At 37.4% G+C, this 20,475-nt stretch overlaps 1 protein-coding gene across 1 annotated transcript in view; it reads left to right on the plus strand.

Moving 5' to 3' along the window:
• The window catches only part of LOC124360963, a 58,058-nt gene that overhangs the window by 15,052 nt on the left and 22,531 nt on the right, over positions 1–20,475 (plus strand). The window contains exons 5-7 of the mRNA XM_046814999.1: positions 1,025–1,133; positions 1,831–2,121; positions 12,960–13,103. Of these exons, the coding sequence (XP_046670955.1) occupies positions 1,025–1,133; positions 1,831–2,121; positions 12,960–13,103 (544 nt within the window). The remainder of the gene's footprint in view (positions 1–1,024; positions 1,134–1,830; positions 2,122–12,959; positions 13,104–20,475) is intronic.

The following is a 20,475-nucleotide window of genomic DNA, read 5'->3' on the forward strand; positions in this document are numbered from 1 at the left end:
GACTTGTACCTTACTACTGTATGCTGTCCTGCTTCTGTGCTAGTTTTGTTTAGACAAGGTAGGTTTTAGACTTGTACCTTACCTACTGTATGCTGTCCTGCTTCTGTGCTAGTTTTGTTTAGACAAGGTAGGTTTTAGACTTGTACCTTACTACTGTATGCTGTCCTGCTTCTGTGCTAGTTTTGTTTAGACAAGGTAGGTTTTAGACTTGTACCTTACTACTGTATACTGTCCTGCTTCTGTGCTAGTTTTGTTTAGACAAGGTAGGTTTTAGACTTGTACCTTACTACTGTATACTGTCCTGCTTCTGTGCTAGTTTTGTTTAGACAAGGTAGGTTTTAGACTTGTACCTTACTACTGTATACTGTCCTGCTTCTGTGCTAGTTTTGTTTAGACAAGGTAGGTTTTAGACTTGTACCATACTAATGTATACTTCTGTGCTATGTTTGCGTTTTAGAGGTTTTAGACTTGTACCATACTTCTGTATACTGTCCTGCTTCTGTGCTAGTTTTGTTTAGACAAGGTAGGTTTTAGACTTGTACCTTACTACTGTATGCTGTCCTGCTTCCGTGCTTGTATTGATTAGAGAAGGAAGGTTTTCGGCTTGTAACTTGCCAGTGCATATTGTATTGTTTTCTGCCTTGTTGGCGTTTGACTAAATGTTTGTTTAAATTCCTTTAAAGGGTTTTATAGACACTCTTATACATATTTGTTTATGTTCATACGCCTAAACAATTATGGAAAAACATATTTTCACAATATTTATAAAAAAGTTTTATAATATTTCATATTTTGTCTTTTCTAACAATAAAACTAATTGTCAGTTTTGCCACAATAGTTTAATTTAATTTTCTATTAAATAATAGAATGAGGCTGAACAAGAATAATACATTGAAAAGAAACATTGAACAGCTTTATTGTAAAATTATTATTTTTCAGAGAAGAGATAACATGAATTTAAAGCTATAATCCCTTAGTAGTGTTATTAGTAATCATAATACGCATCTCTTGTCTGAATGTTTAGGGATCACTTGGGATATTTTTCTTGCTCAAAGCCAACCACTTCAACGTTGACTCTGTCAGCTGGCTGCCTCTTTTAAGCGTCGTAACTTATATCCTGTTCTTTAATGCAGGTAATTTGATTGTACTCATTTGTTTACATTATTATGCATACACTATTGTTGTAGTTTTATAAGAGTTTCAATGCTTATAGTTTAGAAAAGCCTATTAGTACTCATCTATCTTTCCTTTTGAGTGAGAAACTAAACTCATGCATTGTTGTAAAATAACTATAGCAGTCCGCACCAAAGCAGTCCAATGTCGTTTGTAGCAGGGTTACCAAATCGATGCTGACCTCCATCTGTCAAATGTACGTTTATTTGTTTACGGCTACAGGTAATGATACTCAGGCGCGTACCCAGACCAGTTGTTTCGGCCAATTTTACCGGAGCTTCATCACAAGTCTATACGAAAGAGATGATATAATACTTGTTTATTTAACAGATGTTGAGACCGTAAAATAATTTTCCATACACTTCAGACTGGGAACATTGTTTGCTGCGGGGGTAGATGGGGGATTCAAATACGTTATCCACACTCGTGGGTGACACGCTCATTTTTGTGCGGTCTGCTATAGTCTACCTACCTAATTAATGTTCATCTTAACATAATATATCCTGTGATATTATAAATGCGAAAGTGCCTTTGTTGGTTTATTTGTAAACTATTCAACCAATTGTATCCAATTTTTACACGACAGCATTCTTATGGCCTCTGGTATGAATATAAGTCTATTCTTATTTAAAAATCCCAGGGTTATTATTGCCACAGGGTTTGCCACAGTGCCATGGGCTCTGTCAGGAGAGCTGTTCCCCAACAACATGAAACCTTACGCCTCTACACTCGTCACCTCAACTGGAGGTGTCACAGCTTTCATCAGCTCCAAGTTGTTCCCGACCTTAACCGTGCTCATCGGCATAGAGTTCCTGTTCTTGGCGTGTTCGTTCTTCTGTTTCCTGGTCGTGGTGTTCGTCTTGCTGGTAGTGCAGGACACCAGCGGCATGTCTTTCGAGGAGATCCAGGCCACCATGAACAGCCGCAAGAGGAAAGAGGTGCTGCGCAGCCAAACGATATAACGCGATCTCGTGTACCATTAGGCGACAAATTACTTCTCATAAATTAATCGATTAAATGTTTATTAAGTAGATTTTGTATAACAAATCAGCCTATTTTTATCTTTAGTTGTTTTGATTTCTCCAACTGTTGTACTATGTTGGTACTACAAAAAACCGCAAAAATAATTGTTTTTTATAAATAAAACGTGATTATACATTTACATTGAAACTAGTATAATTTTCAGAGTCGCAGTTCGACGGTGAAAGGGGGGTCGTTTGCCAAGGGCAGCAAAATTGTAGAAGGTCGAGTCGTTGCGGTACAACTAATGTTTACGCATAATTTAGCCAGTCTCCGCGTGAATCGCTTTACTATCGGATCAAAAAGTACACATACTCGTGCTTGAACGTTAATAACAAAATAACTAGCAGAATCACAATTATGGGAGTTAATTTTAACCCAACGGAAACTTCCAAATATTCACAACTCGGAAACTTTAAATCCGATCACGACCAAAGTTCTATTCAACATATGTAGAAGGTTACTATCTGGCAGGTAACTGTAAATTTATTTATAAATTACCATCTTAACTTTTACTCTTGACCAGACGGTTGAAAAAAGTCGGCGGGATTGATCAATAAATGTAGATCTTAAAGTTATAATCTTGGGCTTTTAAGGCCAATTTAAAGCGTTTAGTGTCACAGAATTTATTGAACAGAATTTTGTTAAGTAGTGCGGCTAGTCCTGCTCTTAGCCCGCCAGACTACCGGGGCAACACCGCCCTGGGCCATAATAATAAGATAACAAAAATCCTTTTTAAAGCTAAACACTTTATCCTGGGTTTCTAAAGTTATACTATTGTCTTCAAATTGAATTTTTATTTTAGCTCCAGATCTTTTTCATTTTATTGAAGCTTCTGGTCTCTGACGCTGTCTCAGACTTGACTTCTGGAATCTGGAGTCATGTTCACCCGAAGAGATCCAAGTCAACGACGAAAAGGCTCAAAACGAAAAATTTACATAGTTTCGACATCAGAGTCTCATTGTCTCATCGGGTGTACAATTGAGTGCATTACGATGCGATAGACACGATCTCTAAGCACGGTGGAGCAACCGAGTTTCATTACACATAAAATAGCTATGGTAGGAATCGTTGATACGGCTTTTTCGGACAGGAGCCTGTAATCCAGCTGCTAAAAAATGACTATAAAACCACCTCAAAGTTTCGAGAAATTCGTAGATTTTCCCCCAATAACATTCAAACCTTCAGATACTATCTCAGGAAAGAGACTTGGGAGGAGTTGTTTAGTAAACATGACTTTAATTCAAGATTTAATATTTTTTTAAACACAATAAGGTACTATTATGAGATATGCTTCCCTCTTATTAAATGGAAAAAAAATATCAAGATTCATTGTTAAGAGTTCCCTTGAGTAGAACTATTGCACAGTTCAAAGGTCGTTTACAAGACCTGTATACAAAAACAAAAATCTTGAATCTTCACATTCCCTTTGTTTAGAGTATAAAGTAAAATATAAAGAGTACAAACAAGAAATAAATAAAGCCAAATCCGAATTTATAAAAAATAAAATAAAACTTTCCTAAATAAAACGAAAACATAAGGAACATAATAAAAGATAAGAACCACAATCGTTAGCCCAAACTAACAATGACATCTGTCTAAAAAAAACTGATGGAGGGATTGTAAATGATCTCTACGTTGTCGAGAATATGATTAAGTCATATTAAATTGGAAAAGGGCTGGACATACTCGTACAAGCATCAACTGTAACTTCAAGTGGCTACGAGAAGAACCTGGCGTTATGCAGTGCCACATTGCTCTTGTTGCAAACCTCTGAGACAAAAGTTAGGCAGGAGGTTTTATTCTTAGGAACAAAAACTCCGCTGGCGCCTATGGAATCTCCTCAAACATCCTGAAACAGACAAGTGACTTGGTTTCCAGTACTATGGTTTATCTTATTAACATCTTTTTCCAGCTTGGTCTTTAAAACACTCGATAGTGCAAACTCTTTACAAAAGAGAGAAAGAGTAACGTTGAGAGTGAGAATTTTAGACAGATCTCTTTGGTATCCTTTTTATCTAAGGCAATGGAAAACATATTTCTGAAACTGCATTTCTTCATAAGAATCAAATCCTGTCTTAAAATCTGATTGGATTTATCAAAGGAAAATCTACAGTGGAGGCCATCAATCAGCTCTTGTCATCAATTGCCATTCATATGGTCGACCACAGACTTCTTCTACACAAGCTACATCATATTGGTCTGAGGGGTTGTAACATAATCGCGGATTGCTTCTTATCCCAAAGAAAGGTACCAACGTGTCCAAGTTCCCTTCCATGACAATAAGGGTTGTCTAAGGTTGGGAATAATAATTTCTTAGAGACTGAGATTGTGACAGGGGGTTTCCTCAGGGCTCGGAACTTGGACCCCTAATTTTACTGATATTTATAAATAACTTGCCAAATAGCATTTCAAATAGGGCGTGTGTTTATTTGCAGATGACATCTCTTTACATATATCGGCCAAAAACAAATCTGACATGGAAGTTAATGTATATGTCTGCTTTTGAATATAGAGGCAAAACAAGCAATTGAGTTTTGCATAACCGAATGAAAAAATATAGTGGCTCCATATCTTTTATTGTTGAAAATCAATAATTGACGCCAGTTGTAGAGAACAAACTCATTGGAATTGTTCTCGAAAAGCATCTAAAGTTTGAAGCCCACGTCGAAAAAGTCTTTAAAAAAGTTAATTCTGGAATTTTCGTTCTGAGGCGGCCAAGAACATACAAAAACAAAATATGTATTTAAATTACAAAAAAGCTTTAAGAACCATATTCAATAAAAGCAGACTGTTTCATGCAGAGAGCTATTTAGAGAGAGAAATTTCTTAACATTCCCCGCCGAATACGTTTTACATATAGCTTGTTTGTTCGAAAGAATATTAATCTTTCTGACACTACCGTCTATAGTGAGCACCAACATCCGTAATGAACTAAATCTTAGAAATCCAAAAGATAGGATCACGTTTTTCGGAAATGAGCTCGTTATAATGGAGTTAGGTTTTTACAATTCATTGCCGGAGCGGCTGAGGCAGGAGAGCGGGGAAGGGATTAAGGAAACTTTTTTGTCAAGAAACACTAACGGTATTGCGGAGTTTCTGACTAACGAAAAAGGTTGACAATGAGCATATAAGTATGTAGCTATAAGAACTTAACTATTAATATTGTAAAAGGTTATAAACTCAAATACGAGTTGTATAACATTTGATTAGTATAGCTGTTTATAGAAAATTGACCAGTAAATTTGAGTTCGTGTTTTCGTAATACAGTTATCTTAAGGACATTATTATCTCTTAATAAACACACATCCAAAAAAGGTAGCTTGTTTTGAACTTCTAATTCAATTGTGAGACGTATGGAAGGAGAAATACCATTAATGTGATTAAAAAACTCATTCAATTCAGTGTCTCTATGAGGAAAAACAACAAAGGCATAATCTACATACCTGTACCAAATATTCGGTTTGAACTGAGCTAAAAGCCAAGGCTTTTTGCTCAAATTCCTCCATAAAGATATTGGCTAAAATAGGAGACTGTGAAGAACCCATTGCCATTCCCTCACCTAGACGGTAAATTTTACCCTCTAACTCAAAATAATTGCATTGAATACATAGTTCTAACAGTTCCATAATTACTGGCATGGGAAGTTTAGTTCTTTCCTTTAATTTTTGTTTCTTTGATTCAACGATTTCGAGAGTTTCTGGAACTGCTACATTTGGGAAAAGACTTTCAATATCAAAACTTACTAGTTTCTCCGATGGTATTAAAATGTCCAAAAGGACTTTAGACAATTCCCTGAAAGGTGAATCACGATAACTAATGATAGGCCGGAGCCCTGTGGGGCACCATTCTCAACCAAGCCATAAGGACAAAAATCAGGCAAGACACTATTAATACAAACTGCTTGATAACGTTCGTTCAGGTAGAACTTGATGAGAGAGACACCAGAACCACAGAAGTCATAGTAATCGAGCTTTTGAAGTAATATGTGAGTACATGTGTCAAAGGCTCTCGTAAGAACACAAAGTCGGCCACCCACACTGAGGCAACTTTCTAATCAACAACTTAAATAAAAGATAATATAACTTCAATTCTCCTATGGTTAGATCTAAAGCCATATTTACAGCTACTGAACAAAGAGTTAGACTCAAGATATGCTACAATCTGACGATTAAGTATGATCTCGAAAATCTTGCATACCACACTAATAATGCTTACAGGCCTATAGTTACCATAGTCAGAACTTGGATTTTTTTATGGACAGGTACAATCTTTACATACCTGAAACATGCAGAAAATATATAATAGTTAATGCAAGAATTTATTACATAAGCTAATGGTTCACAAAGATAATAGGCAGCTTCTTTAAGAATACGTGAGTTGGCCATCGACATCAAGTGACTTACTATTACTAAGTTTATGGATCACAGAGAAAATGTGTTCTACAGAAACAATTGAGAATTAAAAAAACAGTTTAGTTGATATGCAGAATGTAAAAAAGAAGGAAAACTTGTATTACTTAGCTGGTATGTTGCTAATTGCTTCCTTGACTTTATCTATAAAATGGTCATTAAATCGTGATTGTTTAGATTAGTATACGTACGAGTAACCTTGGGCTGAAATTGTACACTAGAAATGCTTTTTACCACAGACCAAGTTGTTTTAGACTTATTGGTAGAGCATTCAATTATGTTAGAATGAAAGCTATGTTTTGCTTCTTGCAGTTTATGCTTATACAAACGTTTTAATGCAGAATACTTAATTTTCAGTTCAATGCAGTCTACATTCTTACAAGTAACAATCTAGGCATACCAACTTTTGTTCTAGAATAGAACTCATTTGTGTACCATTTTGTCAATACATCTGAACTTATGTTAATGTTGTTGTCATCGGCCATGAGTATATGCACATAGCTAGGCTACAGTCACTTCAAATACAAAGTCATGCAGTCTATTAAAAAAAAAAAACACAAACACACAAAATCAAAGACTTCTTTCCTTTTATCGAGTACTCTATATAAGCTAATTATCACAGTTTTATAACATGAAATAAAATACAAAAAAATTCAAACTCATTGACTTGCGATTAGTTGAGTATTAAAAAAAGGTTACCCATAATGTCATTTTCAAAATACATAGCAGAACCGCCACGTCAATTTGGCAGCCTACAAAAGCTAGCAGCAAGGTTAAAACCACTTATATTTATGGTAGCATCTTATCAGCAGCCAACCAATGCTCAGTTAAACATAAAACCTGTATGGCTAATTTACTCATAAGCGAATCGACAATATCCAACTTCGTAAGGGGCCCTCGTGCATTCCAGCATAAGATACTAACATCACAGTCACGAAAATTTTGGTTAGATATAACTTCACTAGGACCTAAGCTTATTTCACTGACAAAAAATGCCTGTTATTGATATTACGTCTTCTACGGACAAACTCCTTAAGTAACTCTCCCTCAACCCAGAATTCTCGGTCAAGCACTTCCACTTTGTCTTCGTTACTCACTCCTATTTAAAAGAATTTATAGGTTGAGAGCCCGGTCTCAACATCCCCACACGAGCAGTAGCATATTCCATTTTGAGTTCCAAGCCTTAAATTATGATTTAAGCGATCCTTTTCATCCGAAACTAAATCAATTCTTTTATTTCATCCTACAATGTCATTTATATCGCATTTTAATATCGTTTCTAATTTATCGACTGGTGCATGTAAGTTTAGAATGTTCTCAGGATTCGTCAGCCTACCTAAAACATGTCGAGCTTTGTAGCACAAGGTTCACAAAACCACCTGACAACTTGGGCTGGGTCATTGTTCTTCTTATATCCATCACTGGTTAGATTCACACAAGCAGTATGGAACCAATTTGCGCAAAAAAATTCACATTTTAGTCGTTCATCACTATCGTTTACGATTAAATTACATTTCCTCAGTTGAGTCAACATTATTTCCTACCATCTTTAATAGTGAAGTTTGTTAATGCAAATAAATCACATTACACAACAAAGTAATTTGAATCAGAAATATATCACATTTAATAAAATTTCCACCACATCTATTGCCAGATTACACTACATTACAAATCCGATATTAACTGACGTAAATCGTTTGCATTAATTAATATTGACAGTTACCACGATAGCACAATAACATAAAAGCTGAGAAGTTGATGAACAACAGACCGTTATGGAATCGAGAGGATTGTGGAAAAAACATGAGTTTTCCGGACATTTGCCATCGTTCAATGATACAAATAATCAGTAACACTACTTTCGAGATCTGCTAAATGAGAGCGTTGTGACACGCACAAGTCAGGAATCTCAATTTCGAAAATTAGTGCTACTGATTTGATGCAAATGTCCGGAAAATCATATTTCCTTCATTTGAAATTTTATATCTTAATTATAAACATCTGAAATACTTCAAATTTGACATATCATTAACATTTTTTGCTTATATTTTTTTTGGCAAGAAGATTAGAACAATAATTTATCCTAATCGTGATCCCTGGATATTTTTTGTTAAATAACGTGCCACTAGAAATGATACAAAATGGTTAACTATTGATAGTTTTATATTGACAATTTTAAGAACTTAAACTACGTTCCCAAAGACCAAATTATAACCTTGGCCTCTTATATAAATTATAAACAATAAAACACTTCTTAAAGTCAAAATTCTAATAATTTGGAATCGCACGATCCTTGACTGTTCTTGTAACGGTCTCCCTGACGTGGTCGAGGGACTGAAACTGGACAGCGTGAAGGAAAATCCAAGGCAGTGATTCCAGCCTCAATGAAATAATGCCAGGAGTGCTTGACCGAGTACTATTGTGTATGAATATGACCGTTTGGTCTGTAAATACAGCAAAAACCACCAAGAAAGGCCATGAGGCCCTAACTTTTCAATAAAGACATTTCTGTTCTATTCCACTCTTACCGCATACAACGATAGAGTTATCTCTAGAAGATGTTATACTGTGTATGAATCTCTTGCCCATACACTCATTCACACCCATCTGAAGGACGCAGATGAATTGGCCGCAAAACTTGGTTCCACTGAGCATTAGTCCAGTCCAAGTAATTTATAGAAAACTGTAGAACTAATGAAACTTCCTAAGTTTGAATGTGCCGTTCTCAATGAAGGTGGCACATTCGCACTAGACATCAGTGTCGTCGTTAACTATGACAAAATTATCCGGCCAGCTTCTGGAATATATTTGCCCCTTAGTTAACGTTTACTTTACTAACTGTTATTTCTACTTCTGTAACTAACGTAGTACTTTAATTGTTGCCAAGAAATATCCAACATGTAGCTTTTAAGCATATACCGTCATAATTTGGTTTCAAGCCGATAATAGGCTACACGATGGTATTAAACGGGCGAAAAATATACAACGGTTTGAACATCTCTTGGTGAATAAAGTGCACTACTCAGTTCTATTTGGTTGGCCGGTGAGTGCGGACCTATTGAGACCTGAATTCTGAAGTTCGGTTTTAATAATCAGTGTAATAAGTGCATCTTTTAGAGTTAGTGTGCATGTAATAGACACAGAACACAGCCGCTGTCATTCCTGACAGGTGTGTCACAACGCTCTGGTATTTTTAAAAAATTTAACCTAGATATTGTAATCACGCATTCGTTTTTTCGTTTACCCGAAGAAGATATCTCTTCTTCGGGTAGATTGAAGATCTCGGAACGTAGTGTTACTGGTTGTATCGTATCACTAAATGATGGCAAATATTCAGAAAAATCCTGTTTTCTTCACAATTATCTATCGTAAAAAACAAAATTCGGCTGAGAAGTTTATTAAAGTCACTGGGACACATAGTTGGAAGTTTAATCCGGATCTAAAGTAGAGAGAATATTCAATTTATGGTGAATGATTAGGATAGCTAATACAAACAATAATACTTTTCAGTATAGTTTGGTATGGATGATTGAGACTCAATTCTGTACAGTCTAAACGTAACAAACATTATTAATATTAGCAGTGTTTTAGGTGAGCTTGTCAGTGACGCACACGGACAAGTTATAGGGAATGAAGCAGGCGGTAAATCCTGAAAACTGCTTCTCAATCAACTCCTGAACTGTATTTTGTATTTATCAGCATTCGCTCCTCGAGCGTGTTTTGAAGGACTGATGAAACTTATCGTAATTTTAAAAATATGAATTTTCCATTGAGCAAGATATGTATAAAAATATTTCATTTGTATCCTATAAAGAGTGATTGAAATTGCATTTCTGTATTTGCAGAACATTATCTATGATGGTGCATGTCCAACCATGGAATTGGGCTGAGCGTAAATATTGTGAGAATATCTGACCTGTATGATTGTGTCTGTGTATATGCCTGCAACTAAAGCAACACGTGGTGTGGCGTAGTTTTAATAGGATCGAAGCGGTATAAAGATTCCAGGAGTGTCAAAATCCTTATAATAGTTCCAAAATCCCATGTCAATAGTTCCAGATCCCATGTCAATCCAAAATCCAATCCTTGTCAGATCTAAAATCCCATGTCAATAGTTCCAGATTCTCAGCATGGTTTTCTTTTCCCTGGGCGGTTGGTAACGACCAATCTTGTGTTTTTCAAGACGACATCCAGGAAGGCTTTGGGAGAGATAACTAGGTCGACATCATCTCTAATGACTTCTCGAAGACCTTTGACAAAGAGTACCATAGAGTTCTTCTAAACAAGCTAAGAGGATATGGAGATGGAGTCCAAGGGTCTCTCCTGGAGTGGTACTTACTCCTCGTACCTTACTGGTACAAGGCTCGACAGTGTCCCTTTCCGACATGTTAACATCTGGAGTGCCACAAGGTTCTCATCTAGGTCCCATTTGTTCAATATCTACACATCTGATGTGGTGACCTGCCTGTCTTCCAACGCCTTACTTTCTGCATACAACATGAAGAATGTTGTGGGGATTGAGAACGACTTTCTCGATTTTCCAAAGTCTTAATGAAATTTAAAGTCAAATTTAAATAGGGTGTCTAATTATTTTATATGATAAATAATTATTGATTTGAAACTAACATGCTATTTGGCTAACCAATTACAAAAATGTAAGTAATTTTTCATTGAATTACTGTCAGAGTTTTTCCATTAAATGTTTACAATCTAGTTTTTATATAAATTTATCATAGTTTCCAAAATGCCTTCAGTATGCATTACATTTGTAACACATGGTATATATATATATATATATATATATATATATATATATATATCACACACACCATCGATTTGTGTTCCTGGGAAAATAGACGTGAAAAGCACACGAAGGTCACGAAAGGTGTCAACCTTTTTGATCGCGCTATCCAGAAACTTGTACTGGAAATCAAGGCCAATTTTCCTCGACCTAAAATACACAACGAAACTCTTATTGACTTTGACAGCCATGCAGTTCTCCTGACACGGTTTCTATCTTCACGATGACCTCTTGGAGGGTGGCACAGTTATCTTCTGTATGAAGGTTACTAGTTACCATTATCGCATTATCAGTTACAGTTGTATATTTGCGTTGTTAATGGGAGTCTATCGCCAGCAAACACGTTTTATTGTCAGACTGTCCGTGTTTCATTCTACAGCTTTCCGAACACGTAACGATACTTGTGTGACTTTTGCTGTAGTTCTAGTTGCCGGTTCTTATCTTCTGTACGACGTCGACATTCTTAAAGTGCCAACCTGCTAATGTGATTTGTGTGTACAGAATAGACCATGCCTGAGAGTAAGTAAAGATATTTAGCATTAAAAGTGGTTATAACAAGTAATAAAACAATTAAATTAAAATAACATTAGTTTAATTAGTTTGATAAAATATACCAAGTGCGGCTATTTAATTCAAACCAAATTTGAATTATTAAAATTTTATTTTATTTAACAAACGAGATTAAACAAAAACGGATATTCGATACAAACTCAAAATGGGGTACACACGTGTCATTAATAACACTAATAGTAACTGAAATATAAATAGGTTGTTTCAAATTACTCGCAATAATATTCCTCTTCTCTATTCAATATCACAAACATTACTACATTTTTGGTTCCCAGCTAAAACATGGTTTTTAGTTAAAAGGTAAAATGAAACAATATTCTGGACATTCCGCAGTTTTGTGGAATATTTACATGCTGCATCCCGTTGCAACCACATACTTCACACTCAATTTATTTCATATGCACACATACACACGGGCATTTTCTGGCCACATTTATTTTTACGTCCAATTTATATTGTAGAAAGTAATTGAACATTTGATCTAAAGTACCTTCGAGTTAATATAAGTTTGAAGTTAAGCAAAAGTTCCTACCAATCTTTCAGTGCTCCGAAAATGTTTCAAAGGATTCTACTGATATAACAATCTCTCGTTCAAAATACCATTTACATTTTAGCAAATGAAAACTTTTTGGCATTTTAATGGATAGAAGATTTATATTGATTAGGTTCAGATACGTAATCCATTAATCAATATCACGACACATTTTCATTTAGTTTTTATTGAAGTGAATGTGTTGTGAAACAGATGAGAAACCTCTTTTTTACTGAACATAGTCATAGTCGTTTACTGAAATAATACAGTACAAAGTATATGGAATCAAAGTACGAAACAAACAAAGAAAGTCACGTGTAGCATCACCACAGTACGAGCACCTTTAAACCCCAAATTGATTTATTGTAAGTTAACTACCATTTCAGGACTATTTAAAATTACTTATTCAGATACCTGGTGTAGTTTTGTATTAAATAAATCGTTATGTCAGACGGTGACACGGCTAAGAAAGGAAGAGGAGGAAAAGATACCGATGATGGAGAACACCGCAGCTTCTTAGGAGGAGACGTTCACACGACAGAGACCTGGGAGTCCCCACCCAGTCGCACTCACCTGTACCTCAGTGTGTTCATCTGTGAGTTTGTTTTGTTATATATTTAAATGTGTTCTTAGTAAGTTCTAGGCTTCAACAAAAACAAGAACACATTTATACAACGAAAGGAGAGTTGAGAAAGTAAAATTTTCTGGTCTCACTAGAAAACATTAGTCATAAAGACAATAGTATTTTCATACATATTCATACAAATTCTAGAGTAGTAATTAAACTTATTTACTTGATATTTGTCAATTGAAGCGTAAGAATTTGTTTTATCCTGCAATAATTTATAGTATCAATATTTTAACAAAATGTCTAAGGCACTCCATTAAAGAACTAAGTTAGAAGCAGCTAAGTATTAATTCCTTCTTTTAGTTGACACAGTCACAAAACTACAGGAGGATCACAAGAATACATAAACACAACATATCAGAATTCTAAAGTGCTAAGTCAGTAACTTAGATAGTAGAAAGCGGTGACGGTACTTTGCTTTTATCCGAAGGTCATTATTTTCGGAAGAGTTTTCTTGCCGGAGACCTAAATAACTGCATTATTAAAAGAACACACTTGGTTTTACTTACTCATTATGATGATCGGTTCTTGTTGTCTGCCTCGTCAAACAAGTAAGGAGGCCATTTTGTCTCTATCTATTTTTTATCTCTTGTATTATTGTTATTAGACCATTTTAAGTAGGTACGTAAGTATCATAAATATAAAATTTGAGGAGAGCCCACGTGTGCTGAGCTAAATTTAGATACTATCTCGAGGGATATTTTTCTTTTTTTACTAGAAGTGACAGAAAAATTTGTACGATCTGGGAAGTGGTCTGAGTTTGGGAAAGTTCCTATCGGAAATTTCAATGATCTTAAGTGCGGGTTTCTGGCGAGAATTAACAAAAGTCCCTCGAAATTCCCCCCAAAACCAAGCTCAGATCACGTGAGGTCGTTAAGGCTATCTTTAACCTTCATAATACTATAAAAATATTCACGAAAACCTAATCTAAACCTACTTATATCACGTGATAACAAGTAGTAGACATTATATGTACAAAACTTGTAGAGAGTAGGGTTCTCTCTGCCTCAAAAGAAAAAGCTCTAGTGGCTGGGACGGCATGTGTCCCAGCTTCTCTGCTGAAGTTCTGTGTGAATGCTCTGGCTTCTCCTTCGTCAATTCTCATAAACCAGTGTTTGAAATCGGGACATTTTTCTTCGAAGTTGATGTATACTACAGTACATCCTCTACACAAAAATATGATCAGTCTTAGATATCAAATTATCAACCTATCTCTCTGGTTCCTACATTTACGAAAGTATATGGGAAGGTCGTTATTACCAGTCTTTCCAGTCATGTATCCATATTCAAGTCATAACAAACAGCGACGTGGTTTCCCCTATTGTCATCCTTTAAACGCGCCCTGACATCTTAGTTTTGCACATAGACCTATTATAATACTACCTCGAAGTTTTCAAATGGTTGATATTCTCTTCATTTAATTTTAACTGTACGGTTTTAATGTTGAACTTTTCCATTTTGTAATTATATTTAGCTTAACTTATTATGATGTTACAGAAACTGTCTAAAACGAGAGTTGAAGTCAGTTAATTGACAACGCACGATTAACGTTTTAATCTAAATATGTGTATTTGATTGAATTTATCTAGTAGTTATATAAACGCAAAGGCGTTTAATTAATTTGAGGAAGTTATCTTCTTACAGCTGCATACTGTAAAAAATAATTGGTTAGGGTCTAACGAAGCCTATCACTTGAAGGGCTTGAAAAAACTTCTGTCCTTCTGTTTATCTGTCTGCACGATAACCTCGTAAACGAACATCCTTTAAAGTTGAAATTTCGCATGACGCTTCATTTCCATATACGCAAACACAGAGCTAGATAATAGTGCATGCCACTTTAAGGGATTTAGCTGAGTGTTAGCAAATATTTTAACATTGTTCTTAAGAGGAAACCATGATGACAACGAGGAAATGGTAAAATGCATTAACTTTGAAACATGCTGAGTGCAATCATATTGACTCTCTGTTTCAAAAGCAATTCAAAACAAGACCTGGAAATCAAATCTTTTGTGGGATTGAAACGCATGCATGCATTCAATATTTCACAGAACTTGACAACAAACCAGTTAAAATCAAGTGTCATCAATTTTTGTCTTCCCCCCCCCCCCCCACCCCCCCCCCCCCCCACCCCCCCCCCCCCCCACCCCCCCCCCCCCCCACCCCCCCCCCCCCCCACCCCCCCCCCCCCCCACCCCAACGAACTTTTTTATTTAATCGAAAAACAATTTAATTTAATCGCATTTAACCGTTAATGAAACGCTTTATGACAGCAGATCGGAAATTTAGGGAAACCTAAATTTATTTTAGACAGGACCGATTTTCACAGCAGTCCGAGAGCCTAATAATAAACGAACATTTTATTTAATCGAAAAAACAATTTTAATTTAATTGCGTTTAATCGTTATGACCCGCTTGTGACAGCAGATCGGAAATTTAGGGAAACCTAGATTGATTTTAGACAGGACCGATTTTCACAGCAGTTCCGAGAGCCTAATAATAAACGAAAGTTTTATTTAATCGAAAAACAATTTAATTTAATCGCGTTTAATCGTTATGACCCGCTTGTGACAGCAGATCGGAAATTTAGGGAAACCTAGATTTATTTTAGACAGGACCGAATTTTCACAGCAGTCCGAGAGCCTAATAATAAACGAAAGTTTTATTTAATCGAAAAACAATTTAATTTAATCGCGTTTAATCGTTATGACCCGCTTGTGACAGCAGATCGGAAATTTAGGGAAACCTAGATTTATTTTAGACAGGACCGATTTTCACAGCAGTCCGAGAGCCTAATAATAAACGAAAGTTTTATTTAATCGAAAAAACAATTTAATTTAATCGCGTTTAATCGTTATGACCCGCTTGTGACAGCAGATCGGAAATTTAGGGAAACCTAAATTAATTTTAGACAGGACCGATTTTCACAGCAGTCCGAGAGCCTAATAATAAACGAAAGTTTTATTTACTCGAAAACAATTTAATTTAATCGCGTTTAATCGTTATGACCCGCTTGTGACAGCAGATCGGAAATTTAGGGAAACCTAAATTAATTTTAGACAGGACCGATTTTTCACAGCAGTCCGAGAGCCTAATAATAAACGAAAGTTTTTATTTAATCGAAAAACAATTTAATTTAATCGCGTTTAATCGTTATGACCCGTTACTAATGGTGAAGATAACTAAATATTACTACAATATACTTAATTCTATATGCGTACAAATTCAATGAAAATATGCATGAAAATTCTTGCACATGCAGAGTGAAAAACGTGCAAAGAAAATTTACGTTAAATATTGCAAGCCAAGCTAAGCAAAAACAAACAGAAATTTACTACAACTATTGCACCATGAATAATTGAAATAACTAATTAAACTCGGAATAATAGTTACCTGTCAAATGAAATTGAAGTTGTCTGAAAATGTCCTCTGCTCGCTGTACTGATCCTTCCACCTCGATAATCACGCTTCTCCGTATCGAAAACCCTCTCGCCGGCCCTCGCCAGTCCCTTTATCAGTCGACTACCTACCGCGCTCTAGGTGGCGGCAGCTACAATCTTTAACAGCGCCCCCCGCGGATTCTACGGCAATCTCGTCCGCGACGGTAGCGCGCCGTGCGAGTTTTACTACAGCCAGGACATTAAAACTATCTTCTCGCTTCCACTATGATACAATTTTAATGTAAAACAATATAGTATTTCACTGTTCTGACCCAAAAAAAAAACACTTCAAAATTTGGGACCTTACACCCCCCACTTAGTTCGGTCAAAAAAAAAAGAAACGGAAAAAGAAAAAGAACTCTGTTTTACTCAAAATGAACTTTCTTTTTACTTTAATAACATAAATAAAACTTCTAAACTAAAATAAGTATTCCTTCAGCTCCAAATTTAAACTTATTTCCTATAGTATGTTTTGTCAACCTTGACAAATAACAAAAACAAAAGGTAACTAAAAATTTATCTTGCTTCTTCGCAATCAGAAAAACTTTATACGGATGCCTTCATCGCATCCTTTTAATGTAGGTACTTTACGTTTACCCTCTTGAACTTCCCATCTTCGGAATATATTCTTATTCTCTTCGGATGTCTCTTTTTCCTTTTACATTTTTCGGTCGCCTTTGTATTGCGTGTTTCACCGTCGTATTCTCCTCGCGGTGTTCCACTCTGTTTCAGGGACGAAGTCTCGGCTTCCATTTCAATACTCTCCCTCGGTTCGATATCTTTCACCGTATCGTCTCCTCGTTCTTCGCACAGTCCTTTCAATCAATCATTTCCCAAGAGTCCGAAGCCGCGATTGATAGACATGGAGAAAACCGGCCTATCGGACTCGACTTTCATTTCTCTTTCATGGTCATTCGTCCGTTGGTTCCCTGGCTCCACGTCTAGGTCCCTTACTGCCTCGTCGATAAGGGCAATGAGGTCATCCGTTGCTGCGGAATCTTCCTCCACGTCGACCTCCATCGGGGCCGGGTGAGACGGTCCAGGTCGATTAAAGAGGGCCGAACAGATCAACGTGCCGCATGGATGGATATCCGAGTTCGGCCGCTCGAAGCAGATCCTCCAGTACTGGATCATTTTACTGACCCACTCGCTTCTCCCTGGAGTGAGGTCGCTGTTTCTTTTGGGGAGAGGCTAGTTTGTCCTCGAACCGTAGGAAACATATCCGCTATATCGCCCGGCTCGGCGTAACGAAAGTCCCTCGACGCCAACACGCCCCGCTCGGAGGACCGAAGCGATGTTCTTCCGGATCGATTTTCCACTCGCTTTTTTTCCTTCTAATCGTGCCTTCCTTGACAGCACCTCCGCATACATACACACGAAGGCGCCGCAATCGTACGAGTTTCTCTTGTCGAGGGATATCCTTGGGTGCGTCTACCGTTTTCCATGCCTCTACCTTCCGGTTCCTTCTCGTGGCCTCGTATGTCAGGAAATCTCGCACTGTCCCTCTCTCCGCTTCGTTTATTCCATCCGCAAGAGTCGTACGCGGTGATTGTATTTTCTTCGACCATCACCACGATTAAGATCCAGTGTCCCCTGCTACCACGGTCTGGGAGGTGTACGGGAACGAATAACATATCGTTTTGAAAAGATATCTTCTTTCTTAAACCGGTTATTGACCGCCTGGTATCTTTTCTCCTTCCAGTCCTTGAAGAAGAACGTATCGAACATATAGATCGATGGAAGACACACTTTGTGGTACCAATTCCGTCTCTCTATAATTCGTAAGTAGGGCCCTCAATGACGACGTCGTTCATCAATGTGTCTTTCGCCGCTAAAACATCGATTTCGGTTTGGTTAACCGTGATTAGTTTTCCTCAGACCCTTCATTCTTAACCACAGGTATTACCTGAAAGCCACACAAAACAAGCATCATGCAAAGCAGTTTACTAACCAGCTAGCCAGTACCTTCACCACCAGTAACATTAACGAATGAACGTTTTTTAAGTCTTTTACGTGGGCATTACTATTTTTACCCGTGACCTCATCGGTTATACGGTATATGTTATAACCTACTTTAGAATCGATTTTTAAAGGGTCCTATGTACTTTGGAGCTAATTTTGCGGCAAAAGCGTTAGCGGCTGAAGAAAGAGCGTGATTTCTTTTTTAGGACTCTATCGCCCACGTTATACGTTACTTCTCGTCGTCTTAAATTATATACCCTTGCTTGATTGTTATAAGCTGCCCTTAGGTTCAGATGACATCTCTCGTATAAACGTTGAAATCGATCATACCTTTCCTCATGGATATCGGCCTGTTGAGAGGGGTCGTTTATCATTCCCTTCTTCGAAAAAACCCGGATAGGGATTTCGGTGGCTTCAGCTCTCTGCCAAAGTTAAGCATAGCGGGAGTGAACTTTGTACTGCCATGTACCGCTGTATTCATCGCGTATCTGAACGCTGAAATGTTCACGTCCCACTCTCGATGGTCATTCTTAACGTATTGGGCAATCATCGTTCCCAGCAACGCGGTTATATCTCTCTACCGGGTTCGACTGAGGTGAAAATGGAGCAGTATAATTGACCTCGATTCCCCAATCCTCAGCTAGTTCCTTAAAAATCTTCGACGTGAATTGTGTTCCGTTGTCTACTATAAGTACCTCAGGTGATCCGTACCTAAGTAATATCAATTCCTTAAATTGATTGCATACTTGGCGAGCGTTGGCAAGTCTTATGGGTGCTATTTCTACCCATTTGCTAAAACAGTCTTGGAAAACCACCGCATAAGTGTTACCTCTTTTTGATCTAGGTAACGGCCCAATCAAATCCGCCGAAACTGCGAACCAAGGCCCCTTTGGTCGTCTAAATTTCATTATTCCGGCGGGTTTCTTTTGTTCACTCTTGAATTTCTGGCACGTCTCACATGAAGCGACATAATTTCGGACTTCTTGCCGCCATCTCGGCCAGTAGTATCTTTCTGCAATTCGTTTTGGCTGTCTTTCGATAGCCGAAGTGCCCAGCCGTTTCCTTATCATGAGTTTCCTCAAGTACTCGATTTTTCTCCTCCTCGGGAACACACATCTTCCAATCCAAACTCTTCTGACGCCCCTCTCCTGGGCCTCTGTAGGGAATATATCTGTATAGTTTTCCTCCTCTTATGGTAAACCGAGGGAAACTACGGGGATTTTTCTTAACTTTGTGTATTAGGTTATCATACCATGACATTGGGAGATAGTCGCCGCAATTTGAATTACTTTCCTTCTCTGAGCTTTCTATTACAAACACCTTCAGAGAATGATCACTAACTTCGTCGTTTTCGGTTGTTTGATCAGTCCTTTCAGGAGGGTTTCTCGAAAGAGCATCGGCTACTCTATTTAAAGCACCTTTACGGTACTGGACTGAAAAATCGTGTTGCTGCAACTCGAGGATCCAGCGGGCCAACCGACCGGTTGGTTGTTGTATCTTCATTAACCATTGCAGTGCTTGGTGATCGGTGATTGCGAGGAAATGGTACCCTTCGATATAAGGTCTAAATTTTTTTACCGCCCATACCAAAGCTAAAACACTCTTGTTCAGTGACCGTAAACTTCTTTTCCCCGTCCGTTAACAGTCTACTGGCATACGCTATAACCACCTCTTTACCCTTTCGCTTCTGGCTCAAGGTGGCGCCTAACCCTATTTGAGACGCATCTACCTGTAGGACAAATTGTTCGCTGAAGTCTGGGCATGCTAGAATAGGGGTGTTTGTTAGGCGGCGTTTCAGTTCGACGAAAGCCTCTTCATGAGTCGCTGTCCAATCCCACTTAACCGCTTTTCTCAGCAGTTTAGTAAGTGGCGCCGTCAGAGTCGCGAAACCTGATATGAATCGGCGATACCAACTCGCAAGACCCAAGAAGCTTCGGAGG

This window comes from Homalodisca vitripennis, chromosome 4 (assembly GCF_021130785.1).
Source record: "Homalodisca vitripennis isolate AUS2020 chromosome 4, UT_GWSS_2.1, whole genome shotgun sequence".
Classification (NCBI taxonomy): domain Eukaryota; kingdom Metazoa; phylum Arthropoda; class Insecta; order Hemiptera; family Cicadellidae; genus Homalodisca; species Homalodisca vitripennis.